This window comes from Nicotiana tomentosiformis, chromosome 5 (genome assembly GCF_000390325.3).
Source record: "Nicotiana tomentosiformis chromosome 5, ASM39032v3, whole genome shotgun sequence".
In the NCBI taxonomy this organism is placed as follows: Eukaryota; Viridiplantae; Streptophyta; class Magnoliopsida; order Solanales; family Solanaceae; genus Nicotiana; species Nicotiana tomentosiformis.
In genome coordinates this window covers 10,636,167-10,658,140 of record NC_090816.1, presented here as the reverse complement: position 1 = coordinate 10,658,140, position 21,974 = coordinate 10,636,167, and the positions used below count along the sequence as shown (strand labels likewise).

General features: G+C 32.9%; 1 protein-coding gene across 2 annotated transcripts; it reads right to left on the bottom strand.

Annotated features, from left to right (window-relative positions):
• Positions 1 to 1,019: 1,019 nt before the first annotated feature.
• LOC104114111 (coronatine-insensitive protein 1-like) lies at positions 1,020 to 7,054 on the bottom strand. 2 transcript variants are annotated; one of them, XM_009624480.4, is made up of 3 exons: positions 6,331 to 7,054; positions 2,536 to 3,043; positions 1,020 to 2,096 (listed from the first exon to the last, which is right to left on the bottom strand). In XM_009624480.4, the coding sequence occupies exons 1-3, from the start codon at positions 6,819 to 6,821 to the stop codon at positions 1,275 to 1,277; spliced, it is 1,821 nt and encodes a 606-aa protein (XP_009622775.1). In that variant the 5' UTR covers positions 6,822 to 7,054; the 3' UTR covers positions 1,020 to 1,274. The 2 variants fall into 2 exon arrangements, with proteins under 2 accessions (XP_009622775.1, XP_033516640.1); XM_033660749.2 differs by having other exon boundaries at positions 2,548 to 3,043; positions 6,331 to 7,048.
• Positions 7,055 to 21,974: the final 14,920 nt, after the last annotated feature.

Sequence of the window (21,974 nt, the reverse complement as noted above, 5' to 3'; positions counted from 1 at the left end):
ACCAATACTCATCGCTTAGCCATGACTTTCGGGTACATTTTTGTTGTTTCGTGGTCATGCAACACGAATTTATGATTATATCTACTTTTTCCTATGTATTATTACATGCTGATTTTATATAATTTTTTATGAACTTCGATTAGCCTGAATTTTTCTAGGTCCATAGGAAACATACTAGTGATCAATACTCATTGTTTCGCCATCACTCCGTTGGCCTGAAATTTATTTGGTTACTACTAATTTTTGGGTAGCATTTCCTTACACTTACTTAGCTAGTGAGACAATGGTTATAGCGAAAAGTTTCGCAAGGTAGGAGTAAGATTGGGCATACACTACCCTTCCCAGATCCCACATGTGAAATTATTGTTGTTGTACATTAGTTATAGCAGAAGTTTGTCTTCCTCATTTTAGAGGAGTCTCCTATTGTCGAATCTACTCTAGTCAAAGAAACATATTAGAAGGCACATAGAATATTTTCAAATGAAAGTGTGTTGAATCAAGAATACATAGTAAACGCCTTTACGAAGGATCTTTATTCGTAGAGGAAGAGAAGGAACTAAGTAGCTTAAAGAAGGATTTAACTATACAGCAGATATTTCCTCTGTGACGAAACATCTTTTCATTTTGGTTTAAAGAGGAGATAGCTGATGATGCTGACATAATTTCAGAGTTCATAGAATCAATACAAAAATAGAGTTGGGAATTTTTTTTTCCGGGTAATAAAAGAGTTGGGAATATTGAGGTTTATTTGCTTCCTGCTAGATGACATGTAGCATCCACCCCATCAAATGTCAGTGCCTCGTAGGATTGGATGTCCACATTGGAAACATTTAACGGAAGAGGGGTATATTTGAATCAATAGTATTACGGCAAGGATATATTTGAACCGAAAGTATAACGAAGGATATATTTAAACCTTTTATAGTAGTATAGGGGTATTATATTTGGCCCTTTTCCGTAACATCTTACCATTTCTCAACAAAAAAAAGACGCTTTATTAACCCAAAGCACAGAACAAGTTGAGGTCATGGATAGGAAGGTAGATTACCAAGTGTTAAATTACAGATTCCCCAGGAAAGCAAACTTATTACAGACGATAGATGTCTAAAAGGAAATATCAAAATCAATGTGGAAAAATAAAACTCTCATCAAGAAAAAAGGGGAAGAAAAATTGAAAGGAAAAGAAGAGGCATACATATGGACAAGACACCAAGTAGGAAGCAAATAAACCTCAATATTCCAGAATGACTCAAGGACAAGTTATATTTACAAACCTATTCAGCGAGAAGGAAATTTGGGTCCAAAGGCCTGACTGTGTCTGGAAAATCGGTTCTTCGCCCAGCAAGAGAATAGTAGGAAAGTATATGGGCGGGATGCTCAGCAACGATAGTTTCTCCATTATTTCCCTCACTGGCAACAACTCGTCTTGCAGGAATCAACTCAATATTCCAGAATGGCCGAGCCATGGCCAAGAGATCCCGACCAGTTGAAGATGCCCTGTATCCTTGTACCCACAAGTACCTTAATGATTTTAGCTGCATGGCAGCCAAAGCTAATGCACGTTCACTAAAACAGCAGCCTCTCACTTCTAGCTTTTGCAGGCTAGGACATCCTTTAGAGAACTCCAGAAGGCCTTCATCGGATTCCCCAACATATCCCAGAAGCATCCATCTCACATTTGGACTGTATCGCCCGACATAACTGAGACCTACATCAGTAAGGCCCCCAGGCCGGACATAGAGGGCAAACCTTCTAAGCTTATAGCAACCTCTTAGTAAAGCACGGACACCATTATCAAGTGGTAGATCTGTTATTCTCTCCTCTCGGTCAAGCAAAACCAGCCGAAAATCACACAGATTTTTCAAATATGTGCCAATATTTTCAAAAGCTTCATTAGTAATATCTGACACATAAACAGCCATGTATTCTAGTTCAAGGCATCCCTTCGCCAAATCAGTCAATCCTCTGTGCGTAACTGCACCTTGTTCATCCTCCATCTCCTGATCATCAGCTCCTCGCTCAATCCTGAGCCGCTTTAACCTCTTACAGTACTGGCCAAGTACTTCCAATCCTCTATCCCCAACAACATTCCTTGTCTGTTTTAAAAATGAGAAAGAAAACTGCATTAAGTTATAAACTGCAGCCGAAAAGCTTTTCCCTCATCTACTATTTTTCTTTTCCTCTCTAAATGTTGGAGTGGTATCTTTCAGATGCAGAAACAAAAAATTGCAACTATACATAAATGCTCTCTACAGCATCAGTCATTTCCACATGTTAAAGTGTCAACATAGGCTCATTGGTAGATAGCAAATTGTGTAAGGTTCACGAATACAGCTGGCCAAGCATAAAAATTGCACATGCTCCACAGCAAAATTTGTAAACAAATAGTTTTTTTTTTAAATTCGTTAAATGCTCAATTTCTGATATCAAGGTTGTGCAACAACAAAAGCAGCTCGAGTGTTGGTGTCAAGTATAAATAGCTATTGGCATAAAGAAAAGAGGGTTAGGAAAGCTTCTGAGAGTGTGAGAATTAACCTCAAGAATTACCAAGTTGGGGCACCTTTGCAGCAAGAAACAATGGGCTGCTGTGTCAAGAAGTGCATAAAGAAGATCCAATTTCGTCAGACGAGAAGCAATAGGAAAGAGAATGGGCATCTCATATTTCCCCAAGTACGTCAAGCCCAATTGGCACAATCTTGGAGGGGAAACTACAGCAGCATATTTTTCCAATTGCTCGTTATAGCCATTTTCAGCAACAGGTTCTGGCTGGTCATTAAACGAGCCACCACCAAACTCCTCCAATGCAACAGCAGCTCTAAAGAAGCCAAGAAGATTGGCAAGTTCGCACTCGCTAATTTTCATTGAGACAAGAGATTTACAATTTCTTGCCATCAATTCAAGATCTTCAGCTCTAACTTGCACAAGATCCGTCATGTAAAAATTCAAATTCTCAAGAACAGTGTTGTTCACCGCTAGTTCATGTACCCATTCTCCATCATTCTCAACTATAGAACTCTCTTCCAGAAACAAAGTTCTTAAGCTCCTGCAGGACACAGACTACATGAGAGCCCACAGAGAAAAAATAGGCAAAAGAATTTAATCGATTACTCACTTATAGTAACACTTCCTAAACTTTGAGCATACAAGAAAATAGCAAGTTCTGCAAGCGATTCAAAAATGTTTTAAAAGGGAATAATCAATCGTAGAAGCATTAACTTTATAAAAAAGTTTCTCGTCATGTGAGTTCTATATAAGAGATTGTTTAGTGTATCCACTTCAATGAAAATCAAGTTCAATTATCAAAAACAACTGTCTATCAAGCTAAACGATAATATCAGTCCACCACACATTACAGCAGTGGTGACGGCTAGTCACGTTAGGACAATTAACCAAGTTAAACCTACAGCTTCACCAAAACAACAAGGCTCTCCGCATATGTTGAGATCACTTGATCAGAACACAAGATAAAAACAGTCAACTTGTTTCGCATTCATCAGCTTCACCTATCATCAAGATCTGTGACGTCTGCCCTGGCCAGTAGTCTCCACCTTTTTATTCTAGACCAGTTGTCTCCACCTTACAGGCTGACACCTACAGAACACTTGGACATGTCTATACCTTTAGAGGGCAACAAGCTTAGTACCCCTAGTGTCCTACTTTAGGTGGGCAAAGTTGACCCTAATGGTCAATTTCACAAATTTATAGATTAATATGTTGACCACATTTGATTGAAAGTGAGAAACCAATAGTAGGTACATATAAACTAAAACAGAAAGGGTCACCCGGGGACTTTGGTCTAGTCGAAAGAGTGTGTCACACGATATGTGGGTTAGGCGCATGTTACAGGTTGGAACTTTGCTCTAGACAAAAGCTTGATATTTAAGTGGAGAAGCGTTGAGCGGCGAAGCAACTATCCACTGATTTTCAAACTTTGTGCCACTAATCCTAAGGAATTTCTCGGTTATACAAAAAACTAAAACAAAAAGGGTATCAAATGATTAAGTTTTAGTTCCACATGAATAATTACATAGAATATTTGATAGTTGATTGAGAGTGATATTATTCCAATCAAGTACAACATATGATTAGTTTATGACAAAAGCTGCATGATCAAGTGGGTCAATTCTAGACAGTATACCTATTTTCTCAGATATGCGCTCATACTCTTATTGAAGAAGCTGCTCGCCTGCTCAGACAGACAAGTGAAATAAGTACCTCTCATACCCTAATTCTCAAAATCTATAAGATCTAGGATACTCTCATCATTATTGATGCTTACTCGACAAAGATTAAATTGCTGCTTCTGTTAACAATTTTAGGAATCAGATATCCATGAACCGTGGAGCCCATCACCTAAAAATTTGACTCTAAACCTCAAAGCAACATACTTTAGTTGCACAACTCTAGACAAATTTTGACCAGAATATTGACTCCAAGAGGGGAAAAAAAGAAATAGGACCTAGTTGCTCTTGCTCCACTATGCAGATCAATAGCCTTTTCAAGCATTTTGTTTACTACCAATCCCTGAATTTCAGTTATGCTGTCAAAACCAAATCCGAAATGCCATCCATATATTTGCATGCTTTCCGGTGTGTTTGCACAGTATAATATACTTTTCCGGAAAGTGTTTTTTCAGTGTTTGGTACCTTGAACAACTGTTTTCTTAAAATACTCCCATAAAGGGGAAACTAACTTCACTTTTAGTCTCAATATATATTGCTCTTCATCTCTACTCCTCTGAAAAAGCATTCAACGTGGAAACATTTGCAAGTATTTGACTATTAAATTGTAGAAAATGTTTTTCCATTAAAAGGAGAAAGATGACTTCCATCACTCCTACGCAAAAGCCTTTTTTTTCTTCAAAAAAAAAACAATTTTCGAAATGCATATCATTTACCGCAATCAATACCAACAGATTGCTAACCTTTACTCAAGAATATATGCTATACCTTGTACAATTAACATATATCACCAACTTTTATATCCAACCAAATTCAAGAAAAAACACTTGGCATAGATGATTCTTCATGGAAAACATTTTAATCCCCATCAAAACCACCCTAAGTTGTGTCCAACTGTCTCAATTATTAATATATATATATATATATATATATATATATATATATATATATATATATATATATATATATATATATAAGAGTGTGTGTGTGTGTGTGTGTGTGGAACCAACAGTAAGTTTGTGTAAAGAGGACCTTAGGTCTAACTCAATCCTAAAAACAAGCTCATGCGATGCGGATTGTCCAAGGCCATATAAGGAACAACAACTCATACCATACTATCAACTGATGTGGGAATCTAACACCCGCCCTCAAGCACACTGGGACTGGACATTTGGAGCATGGAGTGAGCATAACATTTAGAAAATCAAGAAGAGGGATGAGTTTGGCTTTGATACCATATAAAGAGAACCTTGAGCCTAACTCAATTGCAAAAGCTAGCTCATGAGGTAAGAATGGTCCAAAAAGCTATATAAGGAGACAATAGGCCACACCCTCAACCGCTGTAAGACTAACAGTTTGGTTGTTGCGTTTTATATTACTGGACAGTATCTTGTATTGTCCTTATTCATTGTAAGCTTGCGCACACTTAACCAATTCAAACTCCGTTTGAATTTTTCTACCAATACGAAATCCTAAAGAAAGAAAAGGAAGCTCCTTTTAAATCCTAATCTTTTTATATTTTCCTAATCTACCAGTTCTCTTCCACCTCCATGGAAAATTAACTTGAAAAAAAATACAAACAATAACAGCTACATCAATATCCCAAGCCAGTTCACGTCAGCTATAAAAATAATTACTATGTCGCTTCAATTAGACCCGTAGCAATCCAATATTTGAAGAATACAATATCAAAACGAAAGTTCACAAAAATCGCCAATAGCTTTAACCTCCACAAAAATTCAAACTCCAATAGATAAGAATAAACATGACAACAATTTAGAGCATTAATAGTAGAGCGTTCCATACCAATGAAGTCTCAAAACTATAACATTTTATAAAAATTTGACGCAATAAAAGGAGAAAAGAAATTGAAGACATATCTCTAAGAAATGAGAAATACGTGATAGCTTCTTTCTTCTTCTTTTTTCCTTTTTCGAATAACAGTAGTGTTTGGACCAGCTCATGCACAACCTACTATAGCTCAGTAGCAAGCTGTCAGCTAAATACAGCAAATAAGCTTAGACTGAGTGCAAATCCTTTTGGGATCTTCAATGAGAAATACTGGATAATTCTCATATAACAACAGTTAACTAAAGGAAATAACTCACACGAAACTCAAAAATCGAACTCAAATGTAACAAAATTATACCTGCAGGAACGACAAATATGCAGAAGGCCATCGGTAGAGAATCCAGAACACTTATCCAGCTTCAAAACCTGAAGCACTTTACCCCGATTCATCGCAACCAATTCTAGATCCGAATCCCTAACAATCATTCTCCGAAAATGAAGCGCCTTCAATTTACTAAACGACTTAGTAATTTCCACTACCCAAGGTGTAACATACCCTCCCCAATCCTCAGGTATCAAATTAAACATAGCAGCGCGTGGTTTTCCTTTAAGTTTAAGCGATTCGAGGTGCGGGAACCTTCTAGAAAGTTGTTCCGGTTTCGCCGTATAGCACAAAGCCATGGTTATATGCTTTCGTGTTATTGCATCGATCTGCCACCACCTCTTGCACACCGTCGACACCGCGTCCCTGTCACGCGATTCCGTTATGTACGGTATCACGCACTCCCATACGGTATTGTCGTTCGTGTAGCTCCCCGTTGGTAATCGAGTGGAGCTACGCTCCTCCATCGTCTCAGACACTGAAACTTAAAAATAATTCTCAAAATACTAAGAATAGATTTAACATTTTGAAAAAGCTAAGAAGTGAGGCTCATTGATAACTAAAAGTAGAAAGAGAAAGAGATAAAAGGAGTATTGTTAGTGGCAGAGTAGTGTTGCTGTCGCCGTCCAATAAGATTCAGCCCTGATTTGTAACCAAAAAAATAGAGAGATAAGGAGAAGAGAGAGAGGAATCAGACGGCGAGAAAGATTAGACCCTAGAGACTTACTTAATAGAGGGTGGTCCAACTCATAATTTCTTTATGCGGCTCAAACGTAAGATTTGCAGGAGCTATGGAAAAAGATAAAAAATTACTGTACGAATAAAACATTGAATACCCAGAGATATAGTCAATATAGCTTACATGTTGTTTGGAATATTATGTGTTCTATTTGTATTATTATGTTGTTATTTATCTAACATATTTTTTTGTTTAACACCACCCATTATCCTATCCTGTCTTTATTATATTTTAAGTTAGGTAAAAATATATCAATAACAATATTTACAGTCAAACATTTCTATAACAGCATTGCTATATAACGTCATTCATTATAAAGGTCAAGTTTTTTATGGGGCAATAGTCATTCTCATGGATGCTATTTAGAGATTAGTCACTACTTATGTTGTTCTGAAATTTTAAACTAAAGATCTTAATTTCGTGATAAGGCTATTCTTGAAAAGAATAGGTATGTTCAACTAGTTATTTGAACTATTCAATAAGAATAGGGATTTTCAATGCTAGAAATGCCATAACTCTCTTTCTGAATGTCTCGACTTTTTTTCTCAAACCACCGGACAGGAATTCATGACATTTTTGTCTCGAAGATTTGAACTGAAAAACTAAAATTCAGGTCGCACTGACTAATTCTTTAATAGCAGCCCTTTAAAGTGGTTACCTAGTGTCATTTCTACGTTTTTTACGGAACCAATTTCCATACTATGTTATAATATATATTCTCTATAACAACCAAAAAAATGGGAACAAATAATGTTGTTATAGAGGTTTGACTGTATATCAAATTAGTGAGTATGGGCCGGTGCACGAAGTATCTCGCGTTCACGTAAGATTCGAAAAAGGATCACATCCTAAGGGGATGTGATTTAAGCATCCTACATAATGCAAACATCAATATCTGATTCTACGAAAATTAATAAGTGACAATTCTGAGAATTAATATTCATATGTCAACAAAATTGACAATAAATAATATATTCATTTTTTTTGTTCAAGTGTAAAACTACTTGATATATGTACTAGCGGAAGGGTACCTAATGAGGTAAGCATTTTGTACTATGTATAATTACTAAAATAATATTAGTAAAAGACAGCCCGGTTTTGAGGTATTCCCGAATTCTTTTATAGGAAGTGTTTTATCCACTTAGAGATCATTTGATTAACAAGATTAGAATAATACTCCGATATATAATTTGTTTTATTCTTTTGATTGGATATTTTTTTTCCCATATAAGCAATAGCGGGGATATTTTATACCCAATTCTTATATTATTACATACCAATTGAACATGGGATTCTAATATCTAAATTACCAGTCATGGGAGAAACACCTAAAAGACCAAAATATCCTTGGTTATCTCTTTTTTCTTATTTACTTCGAAAATTAGAGTAAATTGTTAGCAAAATTTTATTCAAACTTAAAACCAAACATATATTTTTTATTATACATTGTATTATATACCATTTTCAATCCAATAATCAAATATTAGTATTAAAAAAAAAGGTAGCCTGACGCACAAAGTATCTCGCATTCACGCAAGGTCGGAGGAAGAATCCAACAAGGGGTGTAATATAGGCAATTTACCCTGCATCAGTGATTGATTTCACCGCTCGAACTCGTAACATATGGATCACATGAAAACCGTGGTTCTAAGACTTCCCTTCGGGGAGTACTAATTCAATACGCCAACCCGTGCATTATAGTTCAAGCATAACTATTTTTTACGAATCAAATGACTTCTTAGTAAATCTACTTATTGCAAATCTGGATCAATAGGTAAATCTATACTATATTAAAAGCACGAATTCCCTTAGCGAATATCGTTCGTCTTTTTTAACCTCTATAAGTGTATTCTATATTAGATAAAATTATAAATACAAGTATTTATTTGTTTGAAAAAAAGGTTGCCGGTAAAATAAAAAGAAAACTCTTTCTTAATTAATAACGTAAAAAACGATCCTTCCATCCCATAGTTAGCGGGAAAAGTAAAACTTATCAAGGTAAAAAGTTAAAAAGAACAAGACAATAAGAAGAAACTCATTATTTAATATTCCTACTAATATGGTCGAAATTTTCGTATGTTATAAAGGAAAAAGAATTAGACATTAAGTAGAAACTCATTATTTAATATACATATTAAAGAGGTAAGTTTTCATAGGTTGAAATGGACAATAAAAGATAGTAAGTAGGAAATAAATTCTTTAATATTCCTTTCAAAGTGTGTAAAAAGAAGTCGATTAATACCCAATTTTTATTCTCCATAAACACTCTTTTAATTTTTTGGTTGGGCAATGCTTTCATCAACCTATATTGTTTAGAATTTTGAAACCAAAGTCATTTAGATAAAAGGAGGAGTTGGACACTTCTATAAAAGAAGCCAATATTTCATATTCCTTTTCAAAAATTCTTGATAGCGTCGAGGCCTGCGAAGGTAAATTTGCTTTTATTTTGAGTTTAACTTTCTGACTATTAGATTATTCTTGAAGTTTAATAATAGACATTCTTCGGTTTTGTAGTAACAAAAGTTCTTGTAATTTTCTTCATAGCTATCAATTCAAGTATGTAATTTAGAAGTTAAAATGTTTATTTTTCGTGAACATATAATTTGCTATTTTATGAGAAAATTATATTTAAAAAGTAACTACATAAAATTAGAAACCAGTGAGCCTTAAATATTTAAGCATAGAGTAATCAAACTTCATACAGAAAGATATAACAAATTGGCATGTTTGTTTTCGGTGGACATGTAATTTGCTATTTTATGAAAAATAGAAAGCAATTACATGAAATAGAAACAATGAGCCTTAAATATTTATAAATAGAACAATTAAACTTCTTAGAGAAAGATATACTAAATTTAGTACATCTGGTAGTGTGCATGGCTGAAGAATACGAAAGAGATATAATTAGCCTCATTACTGGAATGCTAGGAATATGAATGCCACAAAATATTTACAATCGTGGAACATAAATTCAGTAATAATTGATACGAATTCTAAAATATGTATGCACCTTAATGAAGTCGTTGAGCTATTTATATTTTTGAGTTATTTTACACAATTCTTATAATATTTCAATCAATTAAAAAATAGAATATATTTTTTCCTTGGGCGAGAAAAATATTTTTGTTAGTTAGCTACACATGCATGTTTGTTGTGTTTATAGAATGAACTTAAGAATATATACCTTTGAAAAAAATCAGAAAAAACTCTTAAATCTTCAAAAGTTTATGTGTTCTTACTAAAATTTTAAAAATAAAAAAATTGAAGACTTGTAAAATAATAATAACTTATAAAGATGGAATAAGTTTATAGTTGAATATATTTACCAAGATGATTGAGGAGTGTTTCTTTCTTTATTAAGTTAGTTATATAGAATCAACAATATTAATCATTTTCAGGAACTTACTCTTTTTGTTGTAACTATTTTATTGTCCAAACATTATTTTTAAAGTTATATACGTATTTATTAAGATAGAGTACACGTGCAACACGTGTATCCTAACACGTGTATCCTAAAACTAGTACCTTTAAAAAATATGCAGCGAGTGGACCCAGATATTAAACAATTATTATTAGGAAAATAAACATAGAAAAATTGATGGTGGAGGTGGGAGAGAGACGAAAAAGATGCGAATATAACTAAATGCATCCGTCAACGTGGCTGGCTTAGAAATTTGATCAATTTTGTTTGCCAGGTCATTTTTTCCGGTAATAGAGACTTATGGTATTTAAAACTAGGGATTATTACAATTATAATTTGTCTAAAATACATGGTGCCTACCGTCATTTTCAAAACAAAAAATTTATATAAATAGGAGGTACAGTCAGACCTCTCAATAATAGCATCCAAATATAATAATTATTTATTATAAAAGCCAAGTTTTCATCGGAACTAATTTTTAAGTTATATTTTATCTCTCTATAATAACTTTTTACATATAACAGCAGGAACCATATTTATAGCAGAATGCGTTTTGTATAATTATCCCTCTATAATAACCATGTAAAATCTCTAAGATTACTAATAATAATTTTAAACATCTGCACACAATATTTACTATTGAACAAAGTATTCATCTTCCATAATACTGCATAAGATTTTGAAGATTTACACATTATCTTTCAATATGACAAATGACAAGAAATATTTAAATAGACGATTCAACTGTTAAGCTTTTAAATTGCCTTAAAATGAAAAACTATCAATTACTATCTTTTTGCTGAAAATTTGGACACAAATCTTCATCAATTCAAGCGTTGTATCACTAGTAAGAGAATGAAATCTACAAAACAAGCTACAATTACAAAGTTCTTTCATCAATCTTAAAGGAATTTATTTTTCTAAACGTGTGTTAAAGTTTAAATCTTTGTGCATTTAGTTATTAATTTATTAATAATGTATTAGCTTTTTTTAATATTTAATTAGTGAATAAACATATCTTTTGAGATTTTAAATTTAAATAAAAAATTTATTTTTTATGCGTAGCATTAAAAAGGAAAAATAATTAATATTTGAATAATTTTTATCTATAACAGCCAAAAAATATATAAACATCAAATGTTATTATAGGTGTATAACAGCCATTTACTATAAATTCAAAAAATATTAGAACAAACGATGTTGTTATAGAGGTTTGACCGTATATCATAGAGCACTAAACTTTAAAAATTATCAAGATTGCTTCCAAATTTTGCTAGTTCAAGCCAACTCTAATCAACTAATGATAATTTATAAAAGCCAAAACACAATCCCATTATCTATTTAAAAAGTCCTTAAACTAATTTTCTAATTTTTCCTCAACGTTTTTGTCACGACCCCAAATTTCCTCTGTAGGATGTCGTGATGGCACTTAGTCTCTAAGACTAGATAAGCCTATCAATGCGGAATATAACTAAATATAAACTGAAATTTAATCCTTAACAATCGAATAAATAAGAACTGCACTTTAACAATTTCAACTCCCAAAACCCGGTAGAATTAAGTCACAAGCTTCTAAGAATTTGTCCTCAGTGTCTCGTACATCAGAGTCTAAAGAAAATAAGGAAAACAACATAATAAGGATAGAAGGGGACTCCGAGGTCTACGGACGCTGGCAGATATACCTTGAAGTCTCCGTGTATAGTCTAATTCACTGATGCCTAGTCTGATAGGAAGTACCTGGATCTGCACAAAAAGATGTGCAGAAGTGTAGTACACTACAGCGGTACCCAGTAAGTGTCAAGCCTAACTTCTGTAGAGTAGTGACGAGGTCAGGTCAGGGCCCTACTGGAAATAATAAAAGACAGGGCGAACAGTTTAACAATATAATAATAATAATAATAATAATAATAATAATAATAGTAATAGTAATAATAATAATAATAATAATAATAATAATAATAATAATAATAATAATAATAATAATAATAATAATAATAATAGTAATAATAATAATAATAATAATAATAATAATAATAATAATAATAATAATAATAATAATAATAATAATAATAATAATAATAATAATAATAATAATAATAATAATAATAATGGGGATGAATCAAGTAAGTAGTATGTCACAATTTAATTACACATAATAAGGGCAAACAATATCTCGCGGAAGAAAAAACAGGAATTTACAACTTTAAGAAAAATTACCAAAATAACCAAAGGCAAATGCAGCCGAAAGAAATATCAACAAAGGCACTCCCGAGGTACCGCCTCATAATTCCAAATCATAAATAAATTCACAATATCTCATTTCCTTATATCACCGTGGGAGCCTTCACATTTAATTTTAAAGAAAATATTTTTTCCGAAATAATATCCCGCGTTTTAGCCACCCTTATCACACCGCATGACTTCTAGTAGTTCCCCTACTAGCCACGCGTATCAAGCCACACTTATCTCACCGCATGCGTTTCAGCACCCAGACCTTATACCACCGCATGCATATCAATATCATAATTTGTACCTCAAGTGCCCAAATATTTCAACTTGCCAAAATAAATCAACAACAAGAATATTTTTCACAATAAGGAGCTCACAACTCAGTCATAATGAGTACAAAGACTCACAAAATATTCAGCAAAAATAATATTTCACTAATTTAACATCTTGACTTAACATCAAATTTTTAAATGTAAAATACTTTATTTTTAATAATATTTAAATTAAGAAATCCATCCTTCAAATAATGCACGGAATAAAAGAAACAGAGTTTCAACTAAACAGGTAAAACACTTAGCAGGAACAGGTCAGGCAAATTTAAAATACGAAAATATATTAATGATGATGAATATAACAGAATAAAATAATTTAATTAAAATGCAACAGTGCTCTACACAATTTAAAGACATAATCTTCCATATTTATCCCGTGTACACACTCGTCACTTCGTGTACACGACTTTCAACACATCAACATTTTCATATCAATACCACTCTTAAGAGAAATTTTTCCCACACAAGGTTAGACAAGTCACTTACCTCGAATCACGCTAAATCAGTCAAGTAGTATGCCTTTTCCCTCGATTTTCTGACTTCGATCTGCTCGAATCTACTCATAATTAATTCGATTCAAGCAATACAAATTATAGGAATAAATTCAACAAGAAAATATAATTTTTCTAACAAAAATCGAAATTTAACCCAAAAATCGCCCATGGGGCCCACGTCTCGAAATCCGACGAAACTCATAAAATCCGACAATCTATTCAATTACGAGTCCAACCATACTAGTTTCACTCAAATCTGACTCCGAATCGACATCGAGATCTCAAAAATTCCTTTTATGAAATTTCTACAATCTTCCCCAAGTTTCCATCTCAAAACACTAACTAAATGATGAAAATAATGATATATTCATGTATATTGACCACATTCGAGTTAGAATCACTTACCCCGATATTGTTCCTTGAAAATTTCTCAAAATTTGCCTCTCCCCAAGCTCTTAAAATCCAAAAATGGGTAAAAATGGCCAACTCCCGAATTTATATGTTATGTCGAGGGTTTTCGCACCCGCGACTAACTTAGCCATTTCTGCGGTCGACCTCGACCTCGACCTCGACCCTTCTTCGGACCATCTGCTCGCTTCTGGTCGCGACCTCGGCCTTAACCCAAACATGCGAGCTAAATTCTGCAGGTGCGATTGCACCAGAAGGCTAAAATTTCCAACACTGTATAAGTCCAAATTTCGATCTGTTAGCCATCTGAAACTCACCCGATGCCCCGGGACCTCAACCAAATACCCCAACAAGTCCTAAAATATCATACGAACTTAGTCAAAATCTCAAATCGCATCAAACAACGCTAAAATCACGAATCATACCCCAATTCAAGCATAAGGAACTTAATAATTTTCAACTTCTACATTCGATGCCGAAACCTATCAAATTAATTCCGATTGACCTCAAATTTTGCACACAAGTCATAAATGCCATAACGGAGCTATAAAAATTTTTAGAACTCGATTCTGACCCCGATATAAAAAAGTCAACTTCCCAGTCAAATTTCCAAACTTAAGTTCCTATTTTAGCCATTTCAAGCCTCATTATCTACGGACTTCCAAATAAAAATTTCGGACACGCTCCTAAATCAAAAATTACTATTCGGAGTTGTTGAAATCATCAAAACTCTATTCGGGGGTCGTTTACACATAAGTTAATATCCGGTCAATCTTTTCAACTTAAGTTTTCAACCTTGAGACTAAGTATCTCAATTCATTCCGAAATCCCTCCAGACCCGAACCTACTACCCCGCAAAGTCACATAACAGTTATAAAGTAAAGATGAGCAGTAAATGGAGGAACATGGCTACAACTTTTAAAATGACCGACCGGGTCGTCGTTATAGTTTTTCACCTTCAACTATAATAGGTAGCGCGGTACACAAAGTACTTCGTATTCATGCGAGATCCCGGAAAGAACAACACCAAGTGTACATGTGATATAGACAGTCTACCCTAATGCAAGTATTAGTAGTTGTTTTCACGACTCGAATCCATGGCCTAATGGTCATACATAAACAAATTTGGTCATTGCTCCTAGGAGCGTACATGGACCGGATCAGATTGGTTTTTATCAAAATCAAACCAAACTAACTACTCCCTCTGTTCCAATTTATGTGAACCTGTTTGACTGGGCATGGAGTTTAAGAAAAAATGAAGACTTTTAAAATTTGTGGTCTTAAATAATTCAAAAAGGGGGCCCATAGTATTTGTGTGGTTATAAAAGGTTCTCATTAAGGGTAGAATTGTAAGTTTAAGCAAAATTATTTTCAAATTTAGAAAGGGGTCATTCTTTTTGAAACGGATCAAAAAGGAAATAAGTTCACATAAAGTGGAGCGGAGGTAGTATATCGGTTTGGGTTGGTTCGATTTTCTCAGATTTCTCGGATTTTTCAGGATTTTTGTTATATGAATATTATTTCAATCTTACTTTGTTAAATTTATAGACAAAGTTTTGATAAATGAATATATGTTTAGTAAAAATTGAAAAAACAAACGAACATATGATCCATTAAAATATTCTTATGGAAGATTTTTTTTTTATACATTATAGTTATTTTTTTAGTCGTCTAATAATAATATTTCGTCTTTCAAGGTTAATATTTAATAATTAAATATAAAATCAATATAAAACCTAAATAATGATATTTTCTAGGCCAAATAGGTGTACGACCTCTTAAACTTGGCTCCAATTTCTATTTTGACACCTTAACTAAACCCATTACCTATTGAATACTTCAACCCAAATCAATGTATGCCTATTAAACACAAAAACTAACATGGCAAGAGAGTTGTATTTCATTCCCTCTTACGCACGTGAATTTAATGGGTTTGAGATCATTTTTTTTTTGTTTAAATCAAAATTGATTTTTTTTTTCTAAAGGTCACCCGTAACCACCTGATCCCCGACGAGTAACGAAAGCAGAAGAAGAACGACAATAAATTTTATTGCCGGAATTAATGGAGATCGCCGAAAAAGTCAGAACTCCGGCCAAGTCCAAAGAGGCGACAAACAATAGTAATATGTTATCAAGGTTTTAACATTTACAACACCAACCACGAAATAAGTAATAGACAGAACACGAACGAATCTCCGATACCACAATGATGGAAGACCAGAAATGGTGATAAATATTGCCGATTTTAATGGTAGCCTCCGAAATATTAAATGTCCGGTTACTTTTTTCAGTTTTGCTCTTTTATCAGTTAAAACAATAACAAAACAGAATAATAGAGATGAAGGAGGAAAGAAAGTGAGCAATGGCCGGTGGTTGCTAGAATCGCCGGATTCTTTTTTGTTTCTTCCCTTTTTTTCTCAACTTGGATTTTTTCTTATCCAGTTAGCTAAAAGAAGGGATTTTCAATCCAAAAAAGAAAGAAAAAAATTGACATAAATTTCTCCCTTCCCCAGATCTGAAAATCCAAAAATGGTACCTGTGTTTTTTTCTCTTTGCAGATGAAAACGGTAGTCATCTGGTGGTTGAAGAGCCAAGGAGATTGGGGAAGGCGGAGGTGGATTTATATGGAAGGGGTTGGTGGGATTCCATGGAATGAAAAAAAAGGGGGGTAGTTGGGAAGAAGGTGATGGTTGGGGGGGGGGATGTTTAAAATGAATCTTTTTTGTTTTCAAAATTTTTTTTTGACTATTTGGACTCAAATGCCACGTGTCTCCTTCTTATTTGTCATTTTGCTAAGTCATTCATGTGTGAATTATACGCACCTTATTGTTTTTACTCGTTATGAGTAAAGTATTCAATATATCACTTTATATAATATTAAAGTGTTTAATAGGAAAAACGCTAAGTTAAAGTATCAAAATAGAAACTGGAGCCAAGTTTAAGGGGTCGTACACCTATTTGGCCTATTTTCTATTAAATTTTAAAATCATCGAAATATCATTTTAAATTCAAAAAAGATATAAGAATTTAACGAATCTTTACATATGAATATGAAAAAACAAAAAGATTTACGCATTTCAATAACATTTGATAAGAAAGTGATGATACAACCCATTATTTAAAGTAAATAAAAATGGATGCACTTCATAGTTCTATTAAATTTCATCCCATGAGAGGATCTAAAATATTATAGACATTTTTAAAAGAAATATAAAATTTTATATTTATATATCGGTTTGGTTCGAATTTTTTAACTTAATATCACGCCAAATCAAACCAAACCTAATCGGAATTTTTAATCGGTTTGATTTGAATTTCAGTTTGGTGCGATTTTCCGGTTCGGTTTGAACGCCTCTAATTGCTCCAATGCTTCTTTTCAACTATGTGTATTAGAATTACATCTTGCGTGAGATTATTTGGTAAATTTAATAGTAGAAGTTTTTAGAGTTGATTGACAATAAATTTGGCTAGAGACTAGCAACAGAACGAGAAGGATACATCACTGGTTGCCATTATTGTGTGTCCTTGCCCAGGTAGTGTGATTAGTACAAGTCGTTCTTGATACAGTAGTCTAAAATTGATGCTTCTTGTACTTTAATTTCACTTCTTGATATTTTTTTTGGGGGGGGGGGGGGGGGGGGGGGGAGTAAAACAAAATTCACTTCTTGAGTTCTATTGGTCCAAAAAATCAGTTAATTTGTAGTCGAGTTTTCATCTTCTTCTTTTACTCATGTTTCTTGATTTTCATTCATCTGGGGTTTTGGGCAATATCAAGATTTCAACCTCTTAATTCATATTAATCAAAGAAAAATACATACATATGCAAACATTACATGAACTTTGAATATTGGATATCTAGTATAATTACTATTTATAAATGATGATTTAAATCTATCAAAATATATTATTCAATATAAATTAAAAATTCATTTCAGAAGAAGGAGAAGAGAGGTAGGAACAAAAAAAGAAAGGAGAAGAGAGTTGTAGGAGTGATAAATTGGTTAAATTAATGAAGAATAATTGGATAAATATAAAATTTTTGGTGTGGATACTTTCATGATGCAGAATTTTTAGCTTCTTTACTATAATAAAAAAACGGCTCCTACTATTGCTCAAATACTTTTTTTTTGGGCCAACACTTCAGATCTAAAAAAAATATTTTATATTTTATACTAAAAAAATACTTTTAGCTTTCAAGAAGCTTGATCAAACAGGTTAAAATTTCAATTAGCCAAGTCATACTTCTAGAACCATTAAGCTTTTATACAAATGAAAGAAAATATGCATAGGAGAAGTAATTAAATAATTAAAAAAATACATCGAGTTCTTAAATGTGTAAATTAAAGAGAATACGATTCCCATATAGCAAGTGGTCTCTAAAAGTTTATTAAGGGGTGGGGTTCTAAAACATTAATTAAGTTTTTACTACTCCGTAGTACTGAATATGTTGAGTGTCACTGATTAATCCTAACCTAAATAAATTGAGTTTTAAAGATTTAATTAATACTAGTCTACGTACACGCATCTCTTTCAATTTTTTTTGGCAGAGGTAGGTCTGGCATATATCGAGTAAAATCGATAGCCCGAACCAAAAAAAGCTTATTGGGTTAACGGTATCGGGTTATTTGGTTAACGGTTTGGTAACAATTTAGTGTTATTTTACTATTGGGTTATCGGTTTGGGTCTCGGTTTGTCTAATTTTTTAACGGTTTAACCGATAACCCAATAAACTTTATAAAAATATGATTTTACCCTTAGGTATATAAATTTTTTAATTCTCCCAATTCTCTATCTACTATTCTAACCCTTTCAAATTTATCATTCAACACACATATGAGAGGGTTAAACAATGTTGTAAGACTTACTATATTCTTTGAGAGGGTTACAACAATCGAGAAAGTTTATCATATTTTTTATAAATTACACATTATCTTTCATTACTTTTTCTAATAGAATCGAGATTGAGTTATCTTATCGGGTAAATCGATAACCGAACCGATAACGATCGATAACCGATTAACCGAAAATCGAAAATCGATATCTTATCGGTTTGGTTATCGATTTAGCATATTTATAAATCGATAATTGATATGCTAAACCGATAACATTCACAACCGAACCGAATCGACTGATGCACATCCCTAGTGGAGGATGAATCTATGAACGAAAAATATGAGTGGTCCGTGACTAGGGAATTAAACAAGAAGACATGGTGAGATTTGAACATTGCATTTAAGTGAACAGTTTCTCTTACGTTTGCTAGTAAAATCAATTTGGTTAGATATTTTAGGAATTCCTTTTGTCTTATTTCAAGACGCGGACCTACCTATGGATAGGGATAACTCCAAAACAAATATACATTATACCTTATACATTATGTATTTTACTGTTAACCCCATAATAATGATAACTTTTCAAAAAGTTTTCGAAAATAATTTGGAAAATGAGTAGTTAATGATAAAGGTAAAATAGAAAAAAAAATTTATCTTTCTCTTGATTTGTTAAAATGAACAAGTAATTTGGGCACAAAGTTTAAGAAAGGAATGAAGACTTTTAAAACTTGTGGTTCTAAACAAGTCATTACATTTATGTGGCTATAATTCATTTGAAATATGTGATGTTAAGCATAACAGAGTATTTGTGTGGCTATAAAGTTTTTCATTGAGAATATTGAGAGTAGAATTTAAAGTTAAGTTTAGTTATTTCCAAATCTAGAAAGATGTCACTTTTTTTTTTGGAACCGAAATAGGTTCACATAAACTGAAACAGAGGAAATGCATATTTTGATTGACACCCTAAGATTCAAATCATAAACAGCTCATTGATAGTTTTAGGGGACACAACTTGACTTTTAGTACGTTCCCTAGGTTCAGTTCTGATTCTAGCATTTGCTTAAATTTCTATTAGACAATAATGTCCGTCACTTTCAAATTATGAATCCGCACCTGCTTAATTCTAATTGTAATAGCTACCGAACTTGTGACTCCGTTGTCCGTGACAAGTCTACATTTTGTAATGATACATAGTTATAATAATATTATCCTTTTAACCAAAAACAAAATAGAAGCAACGCGAAATTGCAACTACTAAGCTACAACCAAAACTCCGTATATTGTATAGACCAAAAGCTGACTTCGGCCTACTGATTTTCAGCATCCGATCTAATACTCTGATCAATCACATTTTATAAATTTGACAATCGATTAATTTTTTTATAAAAAGTTTCTCTCTCTCTATATATATATATAGGAACTGCATAATAATACTACTTTTATACAATGTAATTATTTATAAATTTTTTTTTAAAAAAAGGCTTGACTCTTATTCAAATGAAAACGATGTTATTCCCAAAAATCGTAATAGTGCGCGTATACAACAAGATAGATATAGAGAGTGTGCGTGATAAATTAATGGCTTTATTAGTTTAGATGGACCATTTTCAACTAATTACAGTACTAACTACAAGTGTGCCTAGGAGTGGCGTCTCTAAAGTGCATTATTAGAGTGGGTTCATTTGAATTAATGGCATTCAGATATCAGATTAATCTAGGAGTAGGGTGTGGGGAGGGGGGGGGGGGTCATTTCTTTTCCGTCCCACCAAACACCAGCTAATTTCAGGATCGGCTCAATAAATTTGGGGCCTAAAGTAGAAACTTTAACGAGAGGTCTTAATTTTTTAAAAATTATTTTAGCTTTTTGAGATGCAAAGTTATAAGGTAGGGGTAATTGTGTACACACTACCCTCCTCAGATCTCATTTATGGGATTACACTGAATTTTTTGTTGTTGTTATATATATAATCTTGTTTGAAGTCATTTTTCTAGCCTTGTGAGATACAAAATTATTAAAAAAGCGTATATTGATTTCTTTTAATAATTTTTTTTCAATTGATAATATGACACACCTATTTAATCTCTCTTGAGGCATTATTGATCTTAGATTAGATTTTATTGATTTTAGTTTTGAAAATTTTCTTTTTGTTGAAACAACTATTACAGGATCTATTAATTTTATTCTACAAGCAATATATATATATTTGGAAAGAATCAAGTCTTTTTAAATAAAATTGTACTTATTTAAAATAATATTTGTAAAGAAATATTAACATATATACATACTAACTATTTACAGGAAATTTGGGGTTCCACAATTATAAGGCCTAAAGCAATTGCTTCAGCTGCTTTACCCATGAGCCGCCCCTGGCTAGTTTGATTAGTCAAAATAGGACATGGTAAACAATTAAGCAGCTAATCTATGCAAGAAATATTACTATTATAAAAAAAATGATTGTGATTCCTGCATACCATACAACAAGAAGTTCAAAACAAAATATATAGTATATGTGGAAGCTAATCTACCAATTATTATTTACACGAATAAGCACTGACCGCATGAAAATGAGATTAACGTAAAGATAAACCTAGTAATTAAATAAAAAATTGGCAAAAAGATTTAAAGAACCGTGCGATAAACCATGCGAACATTCGATACACGACGTAGAATCAGATCTAATTGGACTCCAATTAATAGAGAAAATCAGAAGAATGGTTCCTTAATGTGCTTCGTCTAATATATATAATCTTTTAAATATGTACAAAAGCTCACTAATATATAGTACTAATCACTAATTCTTTTTTCTTTCTTTTTATAACAATACAATTTATGTTAGGAGTTATCCTGGTTTTCTTACCATATTGGTTTTCGTATCTCTCGAAGGAGAGGGCAACATGTTTACCATAATTGAACTTTCCTATTCGTAGAAGGAAACATAAATCTTCCATATTTAGCGAGTCCATTTTCTGGTAGGAAAAGGTTTGGAATTCTATAAATTGAGGATCTTTCCTTCTCATTCAGCAGCATCTACAATGTAGCCATAAGGGGTTTGAGAATCGTGTTTAGGAGGAAAATTTTACTGGACAAGTATTAGTGTGTCACTTGTGTTTGCCTCTTCCTGAGGTTGTTCTCTCGATATTTTGTAATCTCTTTTTATATAGTGG